Source organism: Schistocerca nitens, chromosome 1 (assembly GCF_023898315.1).
Source record: "Schistocerca nitens isolate TAMUIC-IGC-003100 chromosome 1, iqSchNite1.1, whole genome shotgun sequence".
Lineage (NCBI taxonomy): Eukaryota > Metazoa > Arthropoda > Insecta > Orthoptera > Acrididae > Schistocerca > Schistocerca nitens.
In genome coordinates this window covers 233919660-233946792 of record NC_064614.1, presented here as the reverse complement: position 1 = coordinate 233946792, position 27133 = coordinate 233919660, and the positions used below count along the sequence as shown (strand labels likewise).

The 27133-nt window shown below is 45.5% G+C and overlaps 1 protein-coding gene across 1 annotated transcript in view; it reads left to right on the top strand.

Moving 5' to 3' along the window:
* Nucleotides 1-27133, top strand: part of LOC126246439 (uncharacterized) — a 367197-nt gene that overhangs the window by 80146 nt on the left and 259918 nt on the right. Inside the window, exon 2 of the mRNA XM_049948395.1 lies at nucleotides 10440-10603. Coding sequence (XP_049804352.1) covers nucleotides 10458-10603 — 146 coding nt within the window. The 5' untranslated portion in view covers nucleotides 10440-10457. The remainder of the gene's footprint in view (nucleotides 1-10439; nucleotides 10604-27133) is intronic.

Genomic DNA, 27133 nt, shown 5'->3' with positions numbered 1-27133 from the left:
TAGAGTTATGCCCTGAAACCAACACCTTCTGGGTTATGGATCAATTTGTCCTCTTATTTCCTTGGTCTGTTATGTAGAAGTAAACACAGTAGGCAGAGCTGTATATGTTTACACGGATCCTGACACATCTTCCTGCCCTTCTTCGCATTGAGTCATGCACTTTTTCAAATAATCCTGGCTTCATGCAGATTGTGTCACGTGCATTTGTCACATGCTACTGTAATGTTTGCATATTGTCGATGGGTTGGGCATATACCAATGCCATTAAATGTCCCCATAGCTAGAAATCCAACGGATTCAAGTTCGATGGATAGGAAGACCAAGCTACCGAACCTGCTCGATCAATCCAAACCCCGTTAAACTCCTCGGTGAGGTGAAATCTCGGGATCTGTAGAAAATTGGGTGGCAGCCCGTGGCTCATAACCCACATCCGCCGTCTTTCTGCAAGGCTAACGTTCCCCAGTAGCGCGCAGAAACGAAACACAGCACCTGTTAATCTGTTTAATAAAGTGTATGGCCCTTTGACACTGTCACCGACAGTTCCCATCCGTACATTTATATTGAATTCGCCCTGATGCCTCACCTCCATGACCACATGGAGATTAAACTGTGTACATTCGTTCTAGAAGTGGTCCGAGGAGAAACGGTCAGGCCGGCCGCGGTGGTCTCGCGGTTCTAGGCGCGCAGTCCGGAACCGTGCGACTGCTACGGTCGCAGGTTCGAATCCTGCCTCGGGCATGGCTGTGTGTGATGTCCTTAGGTTAGTTAGGTTTAAGTAGTTCTAAGTTCTAGGGGACTGATGACCACAGCAGTTGAGTCCCATAGTGCTCAGAGCCATTTGAACCATTTTTTTAGAAACGGTCAGTATTTAGGGATATGACAGGAACGATCGTTCGAAGCAAAAAATTCTAGTAAACATAGGCTCTAAAACGCATGCTTTAAGAGCTATGAACACTTCTTCATCTTTGATACTGTGAAACAAATCTCTTCTTCTACTGTAAGCTATTTGATTTCGATATTTTGAGAGGTGGTAGCATGGGCCAAATAAGAAAAAATGTTCAGTAAACATGGACTGTGCAGTGCATACCTTAAGAGCTATGAGCACTTGTCCATCTTCGCCACTGTGAAACATATCGCTTCTACTGAACAACTGCTTATAGCCCTCAAAGTATGTATTACGGGGCCCATGTTTAACAGACAGTTGTTTCTCGTTTGGGTCTATACTACTTCCTCCCATAAGATGGAGAGCAAAGGGCTTCCAGTAGAAGTGATTTGTTTCACAGTGTCGAAGACGTACCCTTAGCTCTGAAGCGATGCATTATAGAACGCCAATATATTCGAAAATAAGGCGGAAATTCAAAAAACAGTAGGGTGTAATTGCTTAAATGCCACAAAAATACACGATACGGCACTTTTATTTCGCGTATGTTATTTTCACATGGTCAGACCGGATACTGAATATAAAACAGTTAGTTTCATCCACTGAAGTAAGCACTAAGTTTCTTTTAGGCTAGAATCGTATATCGCTTACGTACCAGCGCGATCATGCAGGCGTTCCACCAGCGTTAGTTCGGCAGAGGTTGTTCCCGCCTGGCTTTCTGGATGAAACAAAGTTTTGCTATCTCTATATGTCACAAAGTTTTCGTCAACCAATCTGTCGTCACTATTGTGTAATGTAGGATACACACTATCTTTTGTGATTGTAATGAAAGTCTTATTTAGACAATATACAATTCTGACAAGTAGGTAAAAGGACGAAGGCTATTAGAAATCATTGGGTAACACAAGAGATATTGAATTTAAGAGATGGAAGGAGAAAATATAAAAAATGCAGTAGATGAAGCAAGTGAAAAGGAATACAAACGTATCAAAAATGAGCTCGACAGGTAGTGCAAAATGGCTAAGCAGGGATGGCTACAGGACAAATGTAAGGATGTAGAAGCATATATCACGAGCGATAAGATAGATACTGCCTACAGGAAAATTAGAGAGACCTATGGAGGAAAGAGAACCACCTGTATGAATATCAAGAGCTCAGATGGAAAACCAGTCCTGTGAAAAGAAGGGAAAGCTGAAAGATGGGAGGAGTATTTAGAGTTCTTTGTTGATCCATTATGGACTGTGTGACAACGGCTGGCATGTTTTTCTTGATACAATAATTTACCAACAGCCGTATGTATTATAGAAATTTATTTTATGAACTTCTTATATGCTACCAGTTTCGGCATTACAATGATGCGATCTTCAGGCACCACACGTCATAGTCGTAAAATCGCTATACACGGAAGGAGCCATATAACTGGATCCGTGAGTCAAATTATTGTATCAAGAAAGAGTATGGTTCAAATGGCTCTGAGCACTATGGGACTTAACATCTGTGATCATCAGTCCCCTAGAACGTAGAACTACGGACATCACACACATCCATGCCCGAGGCAGGATTCGAACCTGCGACCGAAGCAGTCGCGTGGTTCCGGACTGAGCGCCTAGAACCGCGAGACCACCGCCGGCCAAGAAAGAGTATTTAGAGGGTCTACATAAGGGCGAGGTACTTGAGGGCAGTATTATGGAAATTGAAAAGGACGTAGATGAAGAAGAAATGGCAGATATGATACTGCATGAAGAATGTCGGCTTCTACCATTTTTTCAATTCGTCTGTAAAGAATTCGTGTTTGTATTTTGCAACCGAGACTTATTAAACTGATAGTTGTAAGAGTCGAAGGACAGAAAGAGAAGCACTGACTGAGAATGAGACAGGGTTTTAGCCTATCCCCGATGTTATTCAGTCTGTATATTGAGCTAGCAGTAAAGGAAATAAAAGAAGAATTCCAAGTAGGAATTAAAATCCACAGAGAAGAAATAAAAACTTTTAGGTTCGCCAACGACATTGTAGTTGTGTCAGAGACAGCAAAGAACCAAAAACAGCAGTTGAAAGGAATGGACAATGTCTTGAAAGATGAACGGGTAACAAAAGCAAAACGAGGACAATGGAATTAGGTCGAATTAAATCAGGAGATGCTGAGGGAAATAGATTAAGAAATGTGACACTTAAAGTAGTAGATGAGTTCTGCTATCTGGGAAGCAAAATAATTGATGATGGTCGATATAGAGAGGATATAAAATGTAGACCGGCAATGCAAGGAAAGCGTTTCTAAAGAAGAGAAATTTGTTAACATCGAGTATAGATTCAGATATCAGGAAGCCCTTTCTGAAAGTATTTGTACGGAGTGTAGCTATGTATGGAAGTGAAACATGGACGATAAATAGTTTAGACAAGAAGCAAGCTTTCGATACGTGGTACTACAGAAGAATGCTGAAGATTATATGGGTAGATCACTAACTAACGAAGAGGAGGTACTGAACAGAATTGGGGGAAAGAGGAATTTGTGGCACAACTTAATTAGAAGAAGAGGTCAGTTGGTAGGACACGTTCTGAGGCATCAAGGGGATCACCAATGTAGTATTTGAGGGAACCGTGAAGGGTGAAAATCGTAGAGGGAGACCAAGAGATGAATACACTAAGCAGATTCAGAAGGATGTAGGTTCAGGTAGTTATTAGGAGATGAAGAGGCTTGCACAGAATAGAGTAGCTAGGAGAGCTGCATCAAACCAGTCTCTGGACTGAAGACCACAACAACAACAGCACACTTCTGACATGGTCAGCCAGGATCGTTGATTACAAGTGCTAATCGGCGCTATAATATTTGTGTACATAGCTGTTATTTTAAAACTGAGATGCCGACTTCCTAGTATAGCTCACGATAGAAACATGGATATGCATTGCATAGCACCACTTACTGTACTGAAGGAGAAGATTGCGTATTGATATAAACTTAGGCATGTTGCTGTTATATGTACTACAAATTTTGGATATTATTATGTGTGCTGTTATGTTAGTTGTTGTATCGTAGATGGCAACAGAGAATTGCCGAAACCAGGCATGTGTATAGATCCATATAGAATTTGCTGCTAAGTTATTATAGCGATCTTGGTAGTCGAAAATTTATTCAGTGTTTGTCTTATTTAGACCATTTTGTCTAAAGGATGGTAGCCTCTATGTCCTAAGAGGGACGTTCAATAAGCAGTGCCACTCACTTTTTTCTCTCGGACAGTTTCGATTGAAAAAAAATGCAGAATTTCTTGTGGGATATCGTAGAATATTCCCTTTCCAGCCTCTGTAGTTTCATCAAGTTCTGATAGGTGCCAGCGCTATACGAAGCCTACAGAATGTCGTCTGTAACGGTGCTGTTACTGAGTTTCTTTGGGTGGAAAACCAGAGCATCGCAGTTATGCACACAGCCGATCGCAGAATCTTTACGGATACCTGTCAGTGAACAAAAGCACGGCGAGTCGTTGAGTGGGCCGTTTGACATCATCACACAAAGGTCGCGTGCCGGCTTGCCGCACACAGCTGTCACTGCTGTCATGTTGCAACGTGCAGACAGTCTCATCCGAGATGATCGACGGACCGCACTCAAATACCTCGCTGCCCAACTGGCAGTCTCTGTTGGTAGTGCTGATACACTCGTCCACCAGCTGGGATACTCAAAGGTGTGCGCCCGCTGGTTTCCTCGCCACCTAACGGCAGACCATATAGAGCAACGAAGGATAGTCTGTGCGGAGTTGCTTGCGCCTTTCCAGGCTGATCGTGACAATTTTTGTCGAACGTCGTCACAGGCGATGAAACATGAGTTCACCAGTTCGGACCAGAAACAAAACGCCAATCCATGGAGTAGCACCACCCCAAATGGTTCAAATGGCTCTGAGCACTACGGGACTTAACATCTGAGGTCATCAGTCCCCTAGACTTAGAACTTCTTAAACTTAACTAAGCTAAGGACATCACACACATCCATGCCCAAGGCAGCATAAGAACCTGCGACCGTAGCGGTCGCGCGGTTCCAAACTGAAGCGCCTAGAACCTCTCGGCCACCAGCGGCCGGCGAAATATGATTTAATTTTAATAAATGTTCCACATTCACTGATTTGACTGGAAGTGTAGCGAAGGAAGCTTCAAGTGTTTGAGTAGATGGCTCAAATGGCTCTGAGCACTATGGGACTTAACTTCTGAGGTCATCAGTCCCCTAGAACTTAGAACTACTTAAACCTAACTAACCGAAGGACATCACACACATCCATGCTCGAGGCAGGATTCGAACCTGCGACCGTAGGAGCAGCGCGGTTCCGGACTGAAGCGCCAAGAACCGCTCGGTCACAGCGGCCGGCGCACAACACCACCTCTCCTCCTAAAAAAGAGTTCACAGCTTCACCCTCAACCGGAAAATCATGGTGACGGCCTTCTAGGAGAGTAATCCCAAAAGTAAGGTCTCCTATTTTTTTATAAGTACATAGACCTGTTTATTTCTACAATGGTTTACATCAGTTTACAGCTTGAACATTTAGTTAATTTTCGACGTAATCACCATTTCTGTCGATGCATTTTTGTAGACGCTGTGGCAGTTTTTGTATGCCCGTGTCATACCAGCTCGCCGCCATAATGTTCAGAAAGTTATGAACCTCTTCTTTCACCTCGTCGTTGGAGCTGAATCGCTTTCCGGCCACATGTTCTTTCAACCTAGGGAAGAAGTGATAGTCACTGGTCGCCAAGTCAGGACTATAGGGTTGGTGGGTGATTATGTTCCACTGAAACTGTATCAGGAGAGCAACGGTTTTACCGAGCGATGTGTGGGCGAGCGTTGACATGGAGAATGTGTACGTCCTTGCTCAACATTCCTCTTCTCCGGTTCTGAATTGCCCGTTTGAGTTTTCTTAGTCTCACAGTACCTGTCAGCTTTAATTGTGGTCCCAGTCGGCATAAAGTCGACCAACAATACCCCTTTCCGATCCCAGAAAACGGTTGTCATGACTTTACCGGCGGACTGTGTTTGCTTGAATTTCCGCGGCTTTGGCGAAGAAGGATGTCGCCACTGGCGTGATTGTTGCTTCGTCTGAGGTGTAAAGTAACAACTGAGTCCAGAAATTTGTCCTGTTCGGCTGCAAGGCGGCGAAGAAATGCGCGGGAAGCATGAACTCGTTGCCGCATGTGGTCCTCAGTCAGCATGCGTCGCACCCATCTTGCGCCCACCTTCCGGTAGTTTAATGTTTCCGTTAAAATTCTGTGAGCGGTGCTTCGGGAAACCTCAGGAACCAACGTTCAGAGATAATCCAGGGTGATCCGCCGATCTTCGCGCATGCTTTGCTCAACCTTCAACACTGTCTCCTCAGAAATTGACGGTCTTCCGCTTCCTTGTTCGTCGTGAATGTCGGTCCGACCACTTACGAATATTTTTGACATCCATGCACGACTCACCATACACTTCCGTTAATTGGCGATGGATTTCAATCTGCGCAGTGCCCTTTGCGTTCAGAAACGGAATAACTGCGCGCAATTTGCACTTGGCGGTAACATCCAACGGGAGCTCCATTCTCAACCGCTGCCAAGCCAAGACCGAGCCCCTCAGCGCGGTGTGCACTTGTTTACACACAGCGCGTGAAGTACTCTTCATAACAGTGTGACTAACTGCCACACAAACAGAGTTCTGTACTTATAAAAAAATAGGAGACCTTACTTTTGGGATTACCCTCGTATCCTGTTTAATGTCCCCTTCATCGTGCGTCGATCAACTCGAAAGTGTATTGTGGTACTTTCAGCGAATTGAAGACATTACTTCAGCGTGTTAATCACCACAAAATTGCAAAAGAACTTTGCCTTCTCCTTGACAACGCAAGGCCTCACACAATCTGCGTAACCGAGAAGAGCTCACAAAACTTCAGTGGACTGTTCCTCCTCATACACCTTACAGCCTGGATCCCGCTTCTGACTTCCTTCTGTTTGGCCCAATGAAGGATGGACTCCGTGGGAAGCAGTACGTCGATGGGGAGGTTACTGACGGAGCAAGACATTGGCTCCGACGTAGACCAGTAGTGTGGTACTATACAGGCCTACAGCCCTCCCAGTAAGATGGCATGAGGCCGTTCCATTGTATGGAGATTATGTTGAAAAATAGGGTTTGATAGCCAGAAGAGTGGGGAATAATATGGTGTATTGGAATCCTGAATAAAACCAATCTGCTTTTAGAAGAAAAAGAAAGTTGCATTACTTATTGAACGCCCCTCGTGCATTGCTTATATCGCTGCGACTGCGGAAGAGAGACCGAAAAACAAAAAGCTGAGTGGTCAGCGCGAGAGAATGTCAGTGCTAAGGGCCCGGGTTCGATTCCCTGCTGGGTAGGAGATTTTATCCGCTCATCATCCGCTTACCATCATCATTTCATCCCCATCGACCCGAAAGTCACCGAAGTGGCGTCAAATCGAAAGACTTGCAGCCGGCGAACGGTCTACCCGACGGGAGGGCCTAGTCACACGACATATATTTACGGAATGTGTGCAAATGCTTTAACGAATTTCGACGCGTCAGCATTGTCACTAGCTCTTTACTGAGTGTGCAGACTACGTCAGTGGACTCACAAATGAAAGGCTATCTCAAGCGTCCGCAAAAGGGGGGAGGGGGGAGGGGCAACTAAGGCTGGGGGCACAGGTCGTGAGTCGTGTTTGGCTAGTTCAGTCGGTACAGCACTTGCCCACAAAGGGAAAAGCTCCCAGGTTCGAGTACTGATACGGCATTCAGCTTTGCAGCGTTAATGTACCAGAAAATTTCAAATCAGCCCACACTCCATAAGTGTGTGAAATTCCTACTAGTTTTAGGGAATGGACTATCTGTGAAAGTAAATCCGAATATCCCTTGATTTGAAAAATGTGTAGTGATGATGCTGTGGCATACGGGAAGGCGTCTTCATTGAGTGACTGGAGCGTACAAGATGATTTATACAAAATTTCTAGTTGGTGTGATGAATGGCAGCTAGCTCTAAATGTAGAAAAACGTAACATAATGCAGATGAGTGGAAGAAAACAATTCCGTAATTTTCGACTACAGCATTAGCAGTGCATTGCTTGACACAGTCACGTAGACTAAATATCTAGGTCTAACGTCGCAAAGGAGTACGAAATGGAATGAATAGGTAATGACGCTAGTAGGGAATGCGAATGTTCGACTTTGAGTTATAGGGAGAATTTTAGGAAATTGTGGTTCATTCGTAAAGGAGCCCGCGTACATGCGACCCGTTCTTGAGTGCTGCTCGGGTGTTTGTGATCCCCACTAGGTCAGGAAAGGAAGACATGGAAGCAATTCAGAGGCGGTAGGCTGGACTTTGTCACTGGTAGGTTGGATCAACACACAAGTATTGGGAACCCTTGGAGGGAAGACGACGTACTTTTCGCGGAACACTGTTAAGAAAATTTAGAGAACTAGCACTTGAACCTAACTACAGAACGATTCTACTGCCACCAAGGTACATGTCGTATAAGGACCAAGATAAGAAGATAAGAGAAATTAGTGCTGGGAGGGAGGCGTATAGATAATTGTTTTTCCCTCGCTCTGCTTGCGAGTGGAAGAAGAAAGGTAATGACTAGTAGTGGTTCAGAATGCCCCCCGCCACACGCTCCATGGTGGCTCGCGGAGTACGTATGTAGCTTCAGCTGAAGATGTACGAAATTAGTGACCTATGAATCAGTTTTAGCATTGCGATCTGACTGCAAGATTTTGTAGGAAATTACCTAGGCGGTATAAATAGTAACTTTTTAAAGCGCAACAATTTAGAGTGCGAGAGCAAAAGGAAAATTCAATTAAAATGAATATGACCAATCGTACCAGATATCTCGTCAAACACAACTTGGCACATAGTCAGTTGCAGTGCAAATGGACATATGGACCCAGTTTGTATAACAATACTCAATCACAAAGCACCGAATAACTACTCTTTTTATGTAGGAAAAAAGCATTGGTCGAAGCATACTTCGCATTATTTTTGTATGTTATAACTTAATGCCGTGCGGCAGAATGAGAGGTGCATTGTTTTTTATTGTAACATTTGCAATTTTTTTAATCTTTGATGCAGTAGCTGGTAACGTGCTTTTTTTTGCTACTATTGTCGAATCCGAAGGCGGCTATTGCATTGCCGAAACCGGTTACTCTAATCAGAAAGTTGTGCGAGCAAGCCAGTTAAATAAAAGTTACTACAAAATTCCTCACACGTCTTTTCAGAGAACTGTATTTAAAGAGTTTCGTCCTCATAAGCTGGAATTCCCGCACAACATTATTGGACATAGTTGACCAAGATGAAGCATTCCCGACAAATCTTGTGATGTCTGATGAGGCAAAATTTCATCTGGATGGGTTTGTCAATAAACAAAACGTTTAATATTACCCGGACACAAACCCGCAGTTATTTATGTAAAGGGGCAGACAACCCAAAGGTCGTCGTGAGGTGTACTGCTGGTCAGTGAATATGTGGGGCCGTATTTCTTTAAGACAATTCCGAGGGTCATGCCGTCATGATTAACAATTTTTTCATTCCACACCTGCCGGCCGGATTAACAATTTTTTCATTCCACACCTGCCGGCCGGAGTGGCCGAGCAGTTCTAGGCGCTACAGTCTGGAACCGCGCGACCGCTACGGTCGCAGGTTCGAATCCTGCCCCGGGCATGGATGTGTGTGATGTCCTTAGGTTAGTTAGGTTTAAGTAGTTCTAAGTTCTAGGGGACTGATGACCTCAGAAGTTAAGTCCCATAGTGCTCAGAGCCATTTGAACCATTCCACACCTGTACGGACACTGCCGTTTAAACGCGCCATACTTTCAGTAAGACGGGGCTGCAGCCCATACGGCCTCTAATTCGACTGCCACACTTTTCTCTTCGATTACTCTCGGGATTCGGAGATATCCCATGGCCATTGAGATAACCTCGTCTTTCACTTCCTGATTGTATTCTGTGGGGTCATCTCAAGAACAAAGATTTTTCATGGAGACTCCACAATACCGATATGTTGAAAGCCGCAATCCGAAAAGAGGTAGAGGCCATACCTCAAATTACGACTAAGGACTTAATGAAGAATGAACATTTCCAGCCATTCGTAGTCAGTGATGGAGGCCATTTGCGTTAAGTACTTTTTAAGAAATAAAGTTGTTTCTGTTTTTTCAGTAAGGCAATGTGTGTAGAACAGTTATCTGTAAGTTACACTGGTGTAAATGTAAGTTAAATCTCATAATAACCAAATGAACCACCCTGTACAAGCGTTGCTAAAATTTCAGGCTGCGAAACTGAGTAATGAAAAACGAATTAAAAGAGCTCTACAGATGGTCTTTAGTGCTTGTGCCCCTTAGTTCAATGTATTTTTGATAGTGCCATTATAAATGTCATTAGGGGTCTTCGCAACAGCCTTCCACAGTCTTAGTTCTCGTCTTCATCGTAACGGATCTCAGAATAGTGCCTCAGCTCTACTGGTATTTTCTTTGCGGACCGCTTCACTTTTTAGCTTACGGAGTCATCCTTTGCTACTGACGCCATTTCTATTGCGAGACGCTAATGCGAATTTTGTCTGCAGGTCTCGAGAGTCAGCGAGATGTCGACAATCGGGCGATCGGGAGTTGCTGGTGTTCCGCGCCTCGTGAACAAGCAGTTCAACTCACCCATCAAGCTGTACTCGGACGAGAACGTGACCGAGGTGATCAACAAGCACGTCCAGGTGCTGGACAATGGAGCCGTTGGGTGAGTCTGTCTGCTGAGCGACTCTTGTACGTGTCAAAGAGCAGCGCGTGCTCTGTAATTTATGCTTAAGATGTGGGAAAGCTGCAGGTAAATTCCGATCTCGTGTGTGTAAAACCTTCCTTGACCATTATGGAACTGCAGTTCCTGTATTATTCCGAAGCAGGAAGCAATGTTCCTTCGGACATGCATGTAGGTTTGAGCCTCGATGAAATGTTGCTTTTTGAACAATAAACATAATATGTCCCAAATGTTTATTTAAGGCTAAAATACATGAAGAATACATTTTCTCTGGGTAAATAAATCTGTAAAGTAAGGAGAATAGGTCACGATTTAATGTATGGAATGTATTGTTTTGCTGTTCCTATAAAGAATGTTCCAGAGAAATATTTATGAATTGAAACCTTACGCTCTGTAAAGCAAGTTGTAGGCAGTCGTCGTAATTTGTTTTTGGATTATACAAAAGCAAGTGCTGTAAGTCCTCTCTCTCTCTTCTCTCGTTTGTTTTCGATGGTCGTTTCACATAATGGAAATGTCGTTCTCGTATCCGCAACTGTTGGTTAAATAATTACGCTAATTTAATTACAACAGCCGTGTTTGAATTAAAAACCTTCTTGTCTTTACCATTAATGCCGATTCTCAATTTTATTATGTTGCATTTTAGATCTTTTTCAGACTGTTGCCAACGAATTGTTTGGTGGCCACAGCCGAACGCTACTAGTGTTCAATCGGCAATTACTTTATTAAACTTTCATTTCGGCGTCCCTGAGACCTCTTTTACCGATCTTTCCGAACAGTATCCGTGCAATGTAATTAAGCAAACTCCGTAATTTTGAGATCGTTCACTGGCCTCTGAACAATGCCATCGGTCAACGTTCTCGTCTGTCTCATGGCAATCTGATACTGGTTGCTGGAATATAATTTAGTTATCAACAAGTAAAAATGTTCTATGCACCATTCTATCATTTCAGGACTTTTACCACCAGCGAAAGTGATAAAAAAGTTTTATAATACTGTTTTATGTTTTTTTTTTAATATCAGAAATATTATACCGATCCTGCACAAATTTTCATTGTCACTACTCCATTATACAGCTGATGGTTGTCCATATTCGCAGTTCTTCATCAATGAAAACTACGTACACAAGAAAGTGAGGATCGATTGTCAGGCGCTGCAAGAAGCATTGGCTGAACATGACACAAGGTCCAAAGCCGCCAAGAGTCAAGGCACGTACTTTCTATGGGCAGCTGCATTTCCTGTAACACTAACCCCGCAGTACTCGGCGAAACATTTATTAAACGTGCAACTGTTGACTCCTGATTGCAGGCACCTCATCCACTCGATCAAGCACTGCATCTTTCAGGTCGGAAATCCGTGTAATTCATCGTCCTCCTCGGCCGTTGCAATGTGGTACCAAATACCCCATTTCACTTAATTGTTGGAACAGTTTTGGAAACATGTGTGATATCTTCCATGCGGATATCTGGTTCTGTACAACCTTTCCGTTTCCATTCCCTTCCATTTTCTTGCCTACACACGAAAGTCACATATAGAAGTCCTGTCACTGGGTACAACTCCATTTGGTTGGGTCTGATCAGCGTTGGTAATTCAACTTGTAAACACAAACCGCTACTGCCGTACAGACATTGTACACCAGAATTGCTTACGTCAGAAGACAGTACGCCATTTGCACTGCATTAATCATCAATCCAACCTTGACACGTAAGTATTCGTCAGGATTGTAGGCAATCTTAGCAACAACACTATCGGTAAATGTATTCCACTTTCGGCTCGGTCGTTACGAAGCAGGGTCCTTTACCTCAAACTGATACATTTACCCTCCTCCATCATACATGAAAGATTGTAACATCACCATGGAATCACTAGTGTAAGTGGTCCGCCTCGTAGCTAGGTGGTCAGCGAGTCTGACTGATTTGTGAAGGAGCCAGCTTCCATTCACGGTACTGTCAGTGATTTGTTCTCGGTGAGAGGACTGGAAGGTGTTGTGCTCAGCCTCGTAATGCCAGCTGAGGAACTACTTCGATGAGAAATAGCAGATCAAAGTTCCGGGAAACTGACAACGTCTCGAGTCGGGAGTGCGGTGTGCTGGCTGGCTCCACGTCCCTCCATACCGCATCCGAGTGACGCCACTGGCAGAGGATGACACGGTGGCCGGTCGGTGCAGAATGGTCCCTGGTAGCCAGTACGCGGAGTCGGTATTTGTCAATTCTCTCGCGTGCCACTGAAAAAAATCGATAATTTTAGGGTTAAACGAAAAGCTCTGTTCAGTATTTATATGGACTGCTTCCAAAAAGCTCTCACTTTCCTCATTCTGTTGATCGTACACATTGAGGCGTTCATAAGTGGAAAACGAGACGTAAATTTTCGGAATGGACAGAGCGAAACGATAGAGTAAGGCGATATGATCTGAGCAACGACTCCAACGCCGCAGATGTGTGTCCATAAATTTGTTTGGAAAGACACGAAGACGTGTGGCCAAGGGCAGCGCGGCGCGTTGGTTCGCTGGTTGGCCGCCTGTGGGGAATTTATGGCTACACAGGTGGCAGCGCGCGCCGCCCGCCCGCTTTGCGTAACTCGCCAAGGTGGCCTCTCGTTCCACTCCGACCACACGAACGGCCTACATGCGGCCCTGCTGGATTCTTGGCCCCTCTTATTCAAACGAATAGCTAATTCGTACCACAACAGGGCGACATGGCTGCTCTGAAAAATAGCGTGTGATTCTGTTCTGTTAACGATCAAAGGAGTATTTTTATGTACAGTTATCAGCGGGTGCTGCAATTTCTCGAACCAGAGCTAATTCAGCTACATTTTCGTTAGTTTTAGCTTCAACGGAACAAATGTTGTTTTGAGCATCAGTCCGAACATGGGTTTGATGTAGTTCTTCACGTTAGTCTATCCCATGCAAGCCTCTTTATCCATGCAAAAGTTCTGCAACCACATGGCTCCATTGATTTTAACACGCTGAACACGCCATGCGTAGTTTCATATTTTAATGTATTATTCGTACCCATACTGTTGTGTTGGCAGAAGAGCCAGCACCGTGTTACTAATGGAGGCCGAAATGCACGCGTTCTGGCTCACGCAGGCTAGCGTGAGGAGGGAAGAACTATACTGACGTGAGGTCTGGAACATGACAAGGAATTAGAATTCAGAAAGCGGACATAATTAGTTTGATACTTAACTTGAATCCATTAATGATGAACGTCGATCTTGACGGTACATGATTCACAATATTATACACTCCTGGAAATTGAAATAAGAACACCGTGAATTCATTGTCCCAGGAAGGGGAAACTTTATTGACACATTCCTGGGGTCAGATACATCACATGATCACACTGACAGAACCACAGGCACATAGACACAGGCAACAGAGCATGCACAATGTCGGCACTAGTACAGTGTATATCCACCTTTCGCAGCAATTCAGGCTGCTATTCTCCCATGGAGACGATCGTAGAGATGCTGGATGTAGTCCTGTGGAACGGCTTGCCATGCCATTTCCACCTGGCGCCTCAGTTGGACCAGCGTTCGTGCTGGACGTGCAGACCGCGTGAGACGAGGCTTCATCCAGTCCCAAACATGCTCAATGGGGGACAGATCCGGAGATCTTGCTGGCCAGGGTAGTTGACTTACACCTTCTAGAGCACGTTGGGTGGCACGGGATACATGCGGACGTGCATTGTCCTGTTGGAACAGCAAGTTCCCTTGCCGGTCTAGGAATGGTAGAACGATGGGTTCGATGACGGTTTGGATGTACCGTGCACTATTCAGTGTCCCCTCGACGATCACCAGTGGTGTACGGCCAGTGTAGGAGATCGCTCCCCACACCATGATGCCGGGTGTTGGCCCTGTGTGCCTCGGTCGTATGCAGTCCTGATTGTGGCGCTCACCTGCACGGCGCCAAACACGCATACGACCATCATTGGCACCAAGACAGAAGCGACTCTCATCGCTGAAGACGACACGTCTCCATTCGTCCCTCCATTCACGCCTGTCGCGACACCACTGGAGGCGGGCTGCACGATGTTGGGGCGTGAGCGGAAGACGGCCTAACGGCGTGCGGGACCGTAGCCCAGCTTCATGGAGACGGTTGCGAATGGTCCTCGCCGATACCCCAGGAGCAACAGTGTCCCTAATTTGCTGGGAAGTGGCGGTGCGGTCCCCTACGGCACTGCGTAGGATCCTACGGTCTTGGCGTGCATCCGTGCGTCGCTGCGGTCCGGTCCCAGGTCGACGGGCACGTGCACCTTCCGCCGACCACTGGCGACAACATCGATGTACTGTGGAGACCTCACACCCCACGTGTTGAGCAATTCGGCGGTACGTCCACCCGGCCTCCCGCATGCCCACTATACGCCCTCGCTCAAAGTCCGTCAACTGCACATACGGTTCACGTCCACGCTGTCGCGGCATGCTACCAGTGTTAAAGACTGCGATGGAGCTCCGTATGCCACGGCAAACTGGCTGACACTGACGGCGGCGGTGCACAAATGCTGCGCAGCTAGCGCCATTCGACGGCCAACACCGCGGTTCCTGGTGTGTCCGCTGTGCCGTGCGTGTGATCATTGCTTGTACAGCCCTCTCGCAGTGTCCGGAGCAAGTATGGTGGGTCTGACACACCGGTGTCAATGTGTTCTTTTTTCCATTTCCAGGAGTGTATGTTCAGAAGACATAGTAACTGAATATGGCGCCTTGCTAGGTCGTAGCAAATGACGTAGCTGAAGGCTATGCTGAACTATCGTCTCTGCAAATGAGAGCGTATGTAGGCAGTGGACCATCGCTAGCAAAGTCGGCTGTACCACTGGGGCGAGTGCTAGTGGAGTCTCTCTAGACTAGACCTGCCGTGTGGCGGCGCTTGGTCTGCAATCACTGATAGTGGCGACACGCGGGTCCGACGTATGCTAACGGACCGCGGCCGATTTAAAGGCTACCACCTAGCAAGTGTGGTGTCTGGCGGTGACACCACACATACATACAAAAGTATGTTGATATGTATAAACGACCTAGTGGATAACGTCAGATGTTCCATGAATATGCTATCGTACACAGAAAAATCGCAGAGCTAGAAAATTGTAGCACAATGCAGGAAGACATGCAGAGGTTTCATGCTCGGTGCAGAGATTGGTAACTGACCATTAAGATAAACACATATAACACCATCATCATCATTAGTGTTCCACCCAAAGCCAAGTTTTCAGCCGGCCGAAGTGGCCGTGCGGTTAAAGGCGCTGCAGTCTGGAACCGCAAGACCGCTACGGTCGCAGGTTCGAATCCTGCCTCGGGCATGGATGTTTGTGATGTCCTTAGGTTAGTTAGGTTTAACTAGTTCTAAGTTCTAGGGGACTAATGACCTCAGCAGTTGAGTCCCATAGTGCTCAGAGCCATTTGAACCATTTGAACCAAGTTTTCACGTGGTAACCCTCCATGCTCTAATGTCTTCTGCCATCCCCTTAAGGTCCATGTAATTTCCGCTTTCCTTTACGTCGTCTGTCATCTTGTATCTCCTCCTTCCTCTCAGTCTCGTTTCACAAACTAGTCCTGCCAGTGCATCTATTATCAAGCACGGCTGTCTTAACGAATGTCCCAACCAGTTCTTCTTCCTTTCTGTTTTAACCTGAAGCAGTCTTTTCCTCTCACAAACCCTTTCCAACATTCTTTCGTTACCCACTCAGTCCATCCACCTTACACTCTCCACCCACATCCCAAATGCTCCTGCTTTTTTTTTTTTTCATTCTCTCGTCTCAGTGTCCATGTTTCTTCCCCATAAACTGCCACATTCCAGACAAAAAGCTTCCCAACCCTTTTCCTCAGACCTTTATCTGGTTTTCCACTTAATAATCACCTCTTCGCTACAACAATGCAAGTATTAACCTCCTCATGACTTCTCAACTCTTAAGTGTTCATGCTTCCAAGATATTTAAACGCTCTTACTTGGCTAACAATGACTTGTCCCAACTTGATATTTGCCAGTTTCCTTCCTCCATCATATTCTTTGTTTACGCTGTACTGATTCTCATCCTGTATCCCACATAACGTTCATTTAGATCTTTTAGCATTTTATTTACAGATCGACCACTTTCTGCCGCTAATAACATGTCTTCAGTAAATGTTATAATTTCCACTATTTTTCCCCCATACATACTCCTTTTTTTCCATGTAAGCCTTTCGCAATAGTCTCTTCCAGATATAAACAGGACAACAAATGGGAGAAATACTTTAGCGGCATGAGAAATTAGTCTGGTAATCCTCTGCTTTTCACGTTTTTGTATTTCTGTCCTTCTCAGTTGGTATACGATGAAAGAAAGTTACCATTCCGGTCCCCTTTGTGCGTGTCTCATTACGGCGGCAGACTATTTCCTTCCTTCCCTGTTTCCCAAAACCTTCAACACTTCTTCTGGTAAGTTATCGATTCCACATGCCTTCCGATTCTTTATCTTCTTTAGTGCCTTTTCTATTTCTCATTCCGAGATGCTGTACCCTTTTCAATCTTCTGGCACATTTTCCTTCTTTACAACTATGATTTCACTTGGTGTTTGATCCATCTTATACAGACGTTCTATACAGGGTAGTCAGACATTAACCTGACTGGCTAATTTCAGTGCTAATAGGAAACGGCGTAACGTATCGAAATTTTTTCTACGGCGTAACGTATCGAAATTTTTTCTTAATAATTATTTCTCAGCACAAACTACCCTGCAACATCTTTATAAACTTTTCAGACTCTTTCTGACCACTCTGTACATTATTGCCATCTGTTCAAAATCTCCTGTGGTTCTTCTGCTAGTATCCCGTCCGTTCTTTCTATTTCCCTCTTAGTTTTCCTTCTCTTACTTTAAAAAACTATCTTACTAGCTAGGTAAGTAAGCAGAAAGATCACTTATTGTATGATACACGATCTCCGAACAAGCAATGGAGGCAGTCACATCCATTAAATATCTGGGAGAGAGCCTAAAGATCGATCTAAAATGGAACGATGACATAAAATTAACGACATAAGGCAAATACCAGACTGATATACAGGGTGTTACAAAAAGGTACGGCCAAACTTTCAGGAAACATTCCTCACACACAAAGAAAGAAAATATGTTATGTGGACATGTGTTCGGAAACGCTTACTTTCCATGTTAGAGCTCATTTTATTACTTCTCTTCAAATCACATTAATCATGGAATGGAAACACACAGCAACACAACGTACCAGCGTGACTTCAAACACTTTGTTACAGGAAATGTTCAAAATGTCCTCCGTTAGCGAGGATACATGCATCCACCCTCCGTCGCATGGAATCCCTGATGCGCTGATGCAGCCCTGGAGAATGGCGTATTGTATCACAGCCGTCCACAATACGAGCACGAAGAGTCTCTACATTTGGTACCGGGGTTGCGTAGACAAGAGCTTTCAAATGCCCCCATACATGAAAGTCAAGAGGGTTGAGGTCAGGAGAGCGTGGAGGCCATGGAATTGGTCCGCCTCTACCAATCAATTGGTCAAATGGTTCAAATGGCTCTGAGCACTATGGGACTTAACATCTATGGTCATCAGTCCCCTAGAACTTAGAACTACTTAAACCTAACTAACCTAAGGACATCACACAACACCCAGTCATCACGAGGCAGAGAAAAAATCCATTGGTCACCGAATCTGTTGTTGAGAAGCGTACGAACACTTCGACTGAAATGTGCAGGAGCTCCATCCTGCACGAACCACATGTTGTGTCGTACTTGTAAAGGCACATGTTCTAGCAGCACAGGTAGAGTATCCCACATGAAATCATGATAACGTGCTCCATTGAGCGTAGGTGGAAGAACATGGGGCCCAATCAAGACATCACCAACAATGCCTGCACAAACGTTCACAGAAAATCTGTGTTGATGACGTGATTGCACAATTGCGTGCGGATTCTCGTCAGCCCACACATATTGATTGTGAAAATTTACAATTTGATCACGTTGGAACGAAGCCTCATCCGTAAACAGAACATTTGCACTGAAATGAGGATTGACACATTGTTGGATGAACCATTCGCAGAAGTGTACCCGTGGAGGCCAATCTGCTGCTGATAGTGCCTGCACACGCTGTACGTGGTACGGAAACAACTGGTTCTCCCGTAGCACTCTCCATACAGTGACGTGGTCAACGTTACCTTGTACAGCAGCAACTTTTTTGACGCTGACATTAGGGTTATCGTCAACTGCACGAAGAATTGCCTCGTCCATTGCAGGTGTCCTCGTCGTTCTAGGTCTTCCCCAGTCGCGAGTCATAGGCTGGAATGTTCCGTGCTCTCTAAGACGCCGATCAATTGCTTCGAACGTCTTCCTGTCGGGACACCTTCGTTCTGGAAATCTGTCTCGATACAAACGTACCGCGCCACGGCTATTGCCCCGTGCTAATCCATACATCAAATGGGCATCTGCCAACTCCGCATTTGTAAACATTGCACTGACTGCAAAACCACGTTCGTGATGAACACTAACCTGTTGATGCTACGTACCGATGTGCTTGATGCTAGTACTGTAGAGCAATGAGTCGCATGTCAACACAAGCACCGAAGTCAACATTACCTTCCTTCAATTGGGCCAACAGGCGGTGAATCGAGGAAGTACAGTACGTATTGACGGAACTAAAATGAGCTCTAACATGGAAATTAAGCGTTTCCTGGAAGTTTGGCCGTACCTTTTTGTAACACCATGTATATTGGAAGAATACTTAGGACTCAACCCACGAAGAAGGTAACATACATAAGCCTTGTTCGACAGATACTTGAGTATAGCTCGTTTGTCTGAGACCCGTACCAAAAAATATCGAACAGAGTAGATCAGAATCTTCCGTCACAGGTTCGTGTAGCAAGCGCAAATGCATCACGGAAATGCAGACATTACAACAGAGCCATTGTGCAGCTGCAGTGTTGTTTTCCTGTTAAAATCGCGTGAGCATACTTCCCTAGAATACAATATACACTGGTCAGAAAGAACATTATAATCACCTACCTAATAGCCGACATGTTCACCTTTGGCACGGATAACAGCGGCGACGTGTCGTGGCATAGAAATAGAGAGGCCCTGGTTGTTCGCTGGAGGCAACTGGCACCACATCTGCACACCCAAGTCACTTACTTCCCGTAAATTCCTGGGAGGAGGAGGCAATAAGCTCTGATGCGACATTCAATCACATCCCAGATGTTTTCGATCGGGTTCAGATCTGGCGAGTTGGGGGTCCAGCTCATCAAAAGGAACTCGCCACTCTGTTCCTCTAACCACTTCATCATACTCCTGGTCTTGTGATACGGCGCATTATTTTGTTGAAAAATCCCATTGTCGTCGGGAAACATGATCGCAATGAAGGGGTGTATGTGGTCTATCACCAGTGTACGATACACCTTGGCCGTCATGGTGCCTCGTACGAGCTACACTGGACCCATCGACGCCAATTTTAATGTTCCTCAGAGCATAACGGAGCTGCCACCAGCTTGTTTCCAGTGTGCAGTACAGGTATCAAAGAGCTGTTCTCCTGGAATTCGAGATTCGCACCTCCCCCCCCCCCTGCCCGCCCCCCCCCTCCCCTCCCCATTGTCATGATGAAGAACGTAAGGGGATTGAACAGACCATACGGCGTTCTGCCACTGCGCCAACATCCAGTGCCGATGGTCACGTGCACTATCAGTCACAGTTGTCGATGCCGTGGTGTTAACATTGGTGCAAGCACGAGTCGTCCGCTGCGGCGGCGCACCGTAAGGAGTGTTCGTTGCACTGTGTGTTCCGACACACCTGCACTCTGCCCAGCACGAAGTCCGCCATCTGTGATGAGGGGTGGCCGCCCAGACCCACGACGTGTGGACGTGGTTTCAAAACACTCACTACAGCGCTGCTCGAACACCCGACAGTTCGCGCAGTTTCCGAAATGCTCGTGCCGAGTCTCTAGGCCATCACAATATGTCCCCGGTGAAACTTAGATATCCCGGCGAAGGTTCGAGTCCTCTCTCGGGCATGCGTGTGTGTGTTTGTCCTTAGGATAATTTAGGTTAAGTAGTGTGTAAGCTTAGGGACTGATGACCTTAGCAGTTAAGTCCCATAAGATTTCACACACATTTGAACATTTTTTGAAACTTAGATAGATTGCGCGCCACCCATTCTACTCACGGACAGTTCGCTCACTGATAGTACATGCACCGTGCGTGTGTCTGAAAAGGTGAAGCTGCTATCGCCTGAACGGGTTTATATCGATAGTAGGTCAGTGGTCATAATGTTATGACTGATCGGTGCATTGCTTTCCCCGGCGTATATCTAGCGATAATACTGAAGTTTGAGGGGTTGGAGCTCACACTGAGGCTTACCAATACTCATTCTTCATGCGGCGCTTTCGCGAATGGGCCGACCGTGGTGGTCTCGCGGTTCTAGGCGCTCAGTCCGGAATCGCGCGACTGCTACGGTCGCAGGTTCGAATCCTGCCTCGGGCATGGATCTGTGTGATGTCCTTAGGTTAGTTAGGTTTAAGTAGTTCTAAGTTCTAGCGGACTGATGACCACAGATGTTAAGTCCCATAGTGCTCAGAGCCATTTGAACCATTTTCGCGAATGGAACTGGGAAGGGATACAGTGAAGCGGTGCACAAAATATCCTCCACTACACTCTATAAAGTGTCTTGCGGAGTATAGATGCAGACGTGGAGAACGTCTTACAGTTCTTCACGAGTCACTCGTGTAATATCTGTGCAGTCCATGTAGAGCTGCGAGAACAGCTCCGTTTTTTGTTTACACTTCGTATCATATTTGTGTGATCAACAGCAAGTTAAAAGACATGTGTATTTGTCCACTGGCAGCTTACCAGAACTCGTTCCAAAGGGTGATCTCACTATCAGTTGCAAGCGAAATAAACGCAATAGGCGCGAAACGCAGATCAAAAAAATCTCATGATACTTACTCGTTATGGTTTGTTTAGAGCACATCAGTATAGGATAGCATCGGAAGGGGACGCCTGAATATAAACAGGAGAGTATTACGATGTGTTCGAGGATAAGGCAAAGGAAAACGAGGGGCACCACCTGTGTTCCTTCCCAGAGCAAACAAATTCCGGCCTAAAAATACGGCGTCCAGAGAAGCGCGGCCGCCAGCGCGGCGTGAAATTATAAGTCCCCCGCGACTGGGGGCAGAGATGTACGGTGCAGGCTTTGCCCCCGGACTGCGGCCTTGGCGAGGCCAATGCGACGGCTAATCCGGTGCGGCCGCGGACGTCATCCCCGGCAGGTAATTGTGCCGTCCGTCAGGGCGGGCCGCTCCCGAAATACGCCGGCCGGTATTTGCGTCGCCGCCGCCGATGCTGACTCACCGCGAGCGGCGATCTGTTTGCTCAGTTGCTGTCCGTGGCTGTCAGGGGGCCAATCGGCTCTACACGCTTCCAAACAGCTGTGGCCGATACTATCGTGCGAAATTGACGAAAAGAAGACTGCGAACTAAGTTGCAAATGGCTGAATGAGATTTTCACTCTGCAGCGGAGTGTGCGCTGATATGAAACTTGCCGGCCGCGGTGGTCTCGCGGTTCTAGGCGCGCAGTCCGGAACCGTGCGACTGCTACGGTCGCAGGTTCGAATCCTGCCTCGGGCATGGATGTGTGTGATGTCCTTAGGTTAGTTAGGTTTAAGTAGTTATAAGTTCTAGGGGACTGATGACCACAGCAGTTGAGTCCCATAGTGCTCCGAGCCATTTGAACCATTTTTGATATGAAACTTCCCGGCAGATTAAAACTGTGTGCCGGACCGAGACTTCATCACGGGACCTTTTCCTTTCGCGGGCAACTGCTCTACCATCTGAGCTACCCAACGAGCTCCTGAAAGGCGTGCTAGTTCTGCAAGGTTTGCAGGAGAGCTTCTGTAAGGTTTGGAAAGCAGGAGACGAGGTACTGGCAGAAGTAAAACTGTGAGGACAGGCCGTGAGTCGTACTTGGGTGGCTCAGATGGTATAGCACTTGCCCGCGAAAGGCAAAGGTCCCGAGTTCGAGTCTCGATCCGGCACACAATTTTAATCTGCCAGGAAGTTGCAAATGACTGATTTGGTTATATTGCATAGTCCGCACAGGTGGCTTGAACGTTCCGATAGGACAGGTCGTCTATGATCCGTGACGCAATGATATGGCGTGTGAAAAAAATGGTTCAAATGGCTCTGAGCACTATGGGACTCAACTGCTGTGGTCATAAGTCCCCTAGAACTTAGAACTACTTCAACCTAACTAACCTAAGGACAGCACACAACACCCAGCCATCACGAGGCAGAGAAAATCCCTGACCCCGCCGGGAATCGAACCCGGGAACCCGGGCGTGGGAAGCGAGAACGCTACCGCACGACCACGAGATGCGGGCAATGTGGCGTGTGACATCATGCGTGTGTAAAGAGATATAGATGAAAATATTGACAATATTTATTGTTCTTCTACGTTATTTTTACAAATTTTCTAATCTTTCTGCAAATTTTGTTCATTCCAATCACTGAATATATTCTGTTCCACACTTGACGGGCCGGCCGGAGTGGCCGTGCGGTTCTGGGCGCTACAGTCTGGAGCCGAGCGACCGCTACGGTCGCAGGTTCGAATCCTGCCTCGGGTATGGATGTGTGTGATGTCCTTAGGTTAGTTAGGTTTAATTAGCTCAAAGTTCTAGGCGACTGATGACCTCTGAAGTTAAGTCGTATAGTGCTCAGAGCCATTTGAACCACACTTGAGGGCTCCTGCCCCTGCGTTATTGCGCAGTATACGGACACCGCTTTGTAATTTACCGGCTGATCAAAAAGTCAGTATAAATTTGAAAACTGAATAAATCACAGAATAATGTAGATAGAGAGGTACAAATTGACACACATGCTTGGAATGATATGGGGTTTTATTAGAACAAAAAAAAATACAAAAGCTCAAAAAATGTCCGACAGATGGCGCTTCATCTGATCAGAACAGCAATAATTAGCATAACAAAGTAAGACAAAGCAAAGATGATGTTCTTTACAGGAAATGCACAGTATGTCCACCATCATTCCTCAACAATAGCTGTAGTCGAGGAATAATGTTGTGAACAGCACTGTAAAGCATGTCCGGAGTTATGGTGAGGCATTGGCGTCGGATGTTGTCTTTCAGCATCCCTAGAGATGTCGGTCGATCACGATACACTTGCGACTTCAGGTAACCACAAAGCCAATAATCGCACGAACTGAGGTCTGGGGACCTGGGAGGCCAAGCATGACGAAAGTGACGGCCGAGCACACGAACATCACCAAACGACGCGCGCAAGAGATTTTTCACGCGTCTAACAATATGGGGTGGAGCGTCATCCTGCATAAACATCGTACGTTTCAGCAGGTGTTTATCAGTCAGGCTGGGGATGATGTGATTCTGTAACATATCGGAGTACCTCTCACCCATCACGGTAGCAGTTACAAAACCAGAATCACGCATTTCCTCGAAGAAAAAAGGCGCCTTAACGGTAGATGTGGTAAATCCAACCCATACCGTGACTTTCTCGTCGTGCAATGGAGTTTCCACGACAGTTCTAGGATTTTCGATAGCCCAAATTCTGCAGTTGTGGGCGCTGACAGACCCTCAGAGCGTGAAATGAGCTTCGTCGGTCCACAACACGTTACTCAACCAATCGTCATCTTCCGCCATCTTTTGAAACACCCACACCGTAAATGCCCCCCGCTTCACTAAATCGCCAGAAAACAGTTCATGATGCCGATGGATTTTGTACGCGCAGCATCGGAGGGTACGCCTAAGTGCCAACCAATCAGTAGCGTATGGAATGCCGGTGCGAAGTGCGACTGCACGAGCCTGACTTCCCCGTGCATAGACGAACCCGCTACAGTCTCCATTTCTTCTTGAGCTGTCTCAGCAGCATTACGCCTTGTGCTCGGTCGGCCACTACGGGGTCTATCGTCTAAACAACCCGTGGCTTCGAACTTCGAAATCATTCTCGCCACAGCTGCATTTGTCAACGGACCTTTATCCGTACTGTTCCGATTAATGATTAAATGACATTTTGGTTTTGTATTATTACCAATTTTATGTAAACTAACTTCTTTTTACTCTTTCGCAAATCAAGGAAATAAAAAATGGTAAAAGTTATTTTGTTGTTGTTGTTGTGGTCTTCAGTCCTGAGACTGGTTTGATGCAGCTCTCCATGTTACTCTATCCTGTGCAAGCTTCTTCATCTCCCAGTACCTACTGCAACCTACATCCTTCTGAATCTGCTTAGTGTATTGATCTCTTGGTCTACCTCTACGATTTTTACCCTCCACGCTGCCCTCCAATGCTAAATTTGTGATCCCTTGATGCCTTAAAACATGTCCTACCAACCGATCCCTTCTTCTAGTCAAGTTGTGCCACAAACTTCTCTTCTCCCCAATCCTATTCAATACCTCCTCATTAGTTACGTGCTCTACCCACCTTATCTTCAGCATTCTTCTGTAGCACCACATTTCGAAAGCTTCTATTCTCTTCTTGTCCAAACTGGTTATCGTCCATGTTTCACTTCCATACATGGCTACACTCCATACAAATATTTTTAGAAACGACTTCCTGACACTTAAATCAATACTCGATGTTAACACATTTCTCTTCTTCAGAAACGATTTCCTTGCCATTGCCAGTCTACATTTTATATCCTCTCTACTTCGACCATCATCAGTTATTTTACTCCCTAAATAGCAAAACTCCTTTACTACTGTAAGTGTCTCATTTCCTAATCTAATCCCCTCAGCATCACCCGATTTAATTTGACTACATTCCATTATCCTCGTTTTGCTTTTGTTGATATTCATCTTATATCCTCCTTTCAAGACACTGTCCATTCCGTTCAACTGCTCTTCCAAGTCCTTTGCTGTCTCTGACAGAATTACAATGTCATCGGCGAACCTCAAAGTTTTTACTTCTTCTCCATGAATTTTAATACCTACTCCGAATTTTTCTTTTGTTTCCTTTACTGCTTGCTCAATATACAGATTGAATAACATCGGGGAGAGGCTACAACCCTGTCTCACTCCTTTCCCAACCACTGCTTCCCTTTCATGCCCCTCGACTCTTATAACTGCCATCTGGTTTCTGTACAAATTGTAAATAGCCTTTCGCTCCCTGTATTTTACCCCTGCCACCTTCAGAATTTGAAAGAGAGTATTCCAGTTAACGTTGTCAAAAGCTTTCTCTAAGTCTACAAATGCTAGAAATGTAGGTTTGCCTTTTCTTAATCTTTCTTCTAAGATAAGTCGTAAGGTTAGTATTGCCTCTCGTGTTAAGTTAAATAGAAATTTTTGGATTCTAAAATATGTCACATGTTAAGGACAGTATACACTTAGCTTTTAGTACACACTGAATTATTTACGGAAAATGTTAATTATTTTTGAACCACAGTAATATGGTTCAAATGGCTCTGAGCACTACGGGACTTAACTTCTGAGGTCATCAGTCCCTTAGAACTTAGAACTACTTAAACCTAACTAGCCTAAGGAAATCACACACATCCATGCCCGAGGCAGGATTCGAACCTGCGACCGTAGCGGTCGCGCGTTTCCAGACTGTAGCGCCTAGAACCGCTCGGCCAAACCACAGTAATAAGTTTCTGTTTAGTGAAAAATTAATTTCCCCGAAATATTGCGTAAATTACATTTGTAAGAAATGTTCCCACCATGCGGAATATGTTATAAGTTATGCAAAGTGAAATCTATACACTAACTAATTTTTATGACCAAAAACTTTTACATCGAAAGATAAAAAGAATTTTTCAATGTGTTACGAAATAATATGGAAAAGTAAGGAATTTTCGTAATACTTCACTATAAATCGTTGGTCCAACAGACATGAATCCTGCACTTTATAACAGCAATTAAAAAGAACATTGCCGAAAAATCGGGATTGTATCCCAGGTTTTGCTAAACTGATAATGGTGTGGAAAACTATATTTGGCATAGGAATCCCATAAATCAAAATTCTGAAGCAGCAACTCTTGAAAATCTTCTCGGTAAAATGATAACACCCAAACAGTTGCAGGATAAAGATTAATTGAAATCCTTGGCCGGCCGGAGTGGCCGAGCGGTTCTAGGCGCTACAGTCTGGAAACGCGCGACCGCTACGGTTTCGTCAAAAGCAAAAATACACTAAAATCGCATCCTGCAGTGGAGATGCATAAAACAATCGTGCCAAAGACGTCGTCAGTAGTTAAAATTAAATTATCACCTCCTTCTGTACAGCATAATTATGAAGAGATGGTCGATGCGAACACGGCATACTATCAGTACTTAGCCTGCGAACTAGCGTGAAGAGGTTGTGAAAGCACTGTGGTATACCACAAGTGCCCTCTCTCGGTGAAACTGTCTGCCCTAGTGCTTCCACTCACGAAGATCCAGTGTGTACCTGTAATCATCGTGTAGCAGCAAAATCTGGTAGGTATGCTAATGCATTAATGCGGAACCCATTTAGACTGGAAGAAATTAGTTCCAATTTTGGCCACCAGGTGCATATATGGCGCTGTACACTGTTTCTATGAC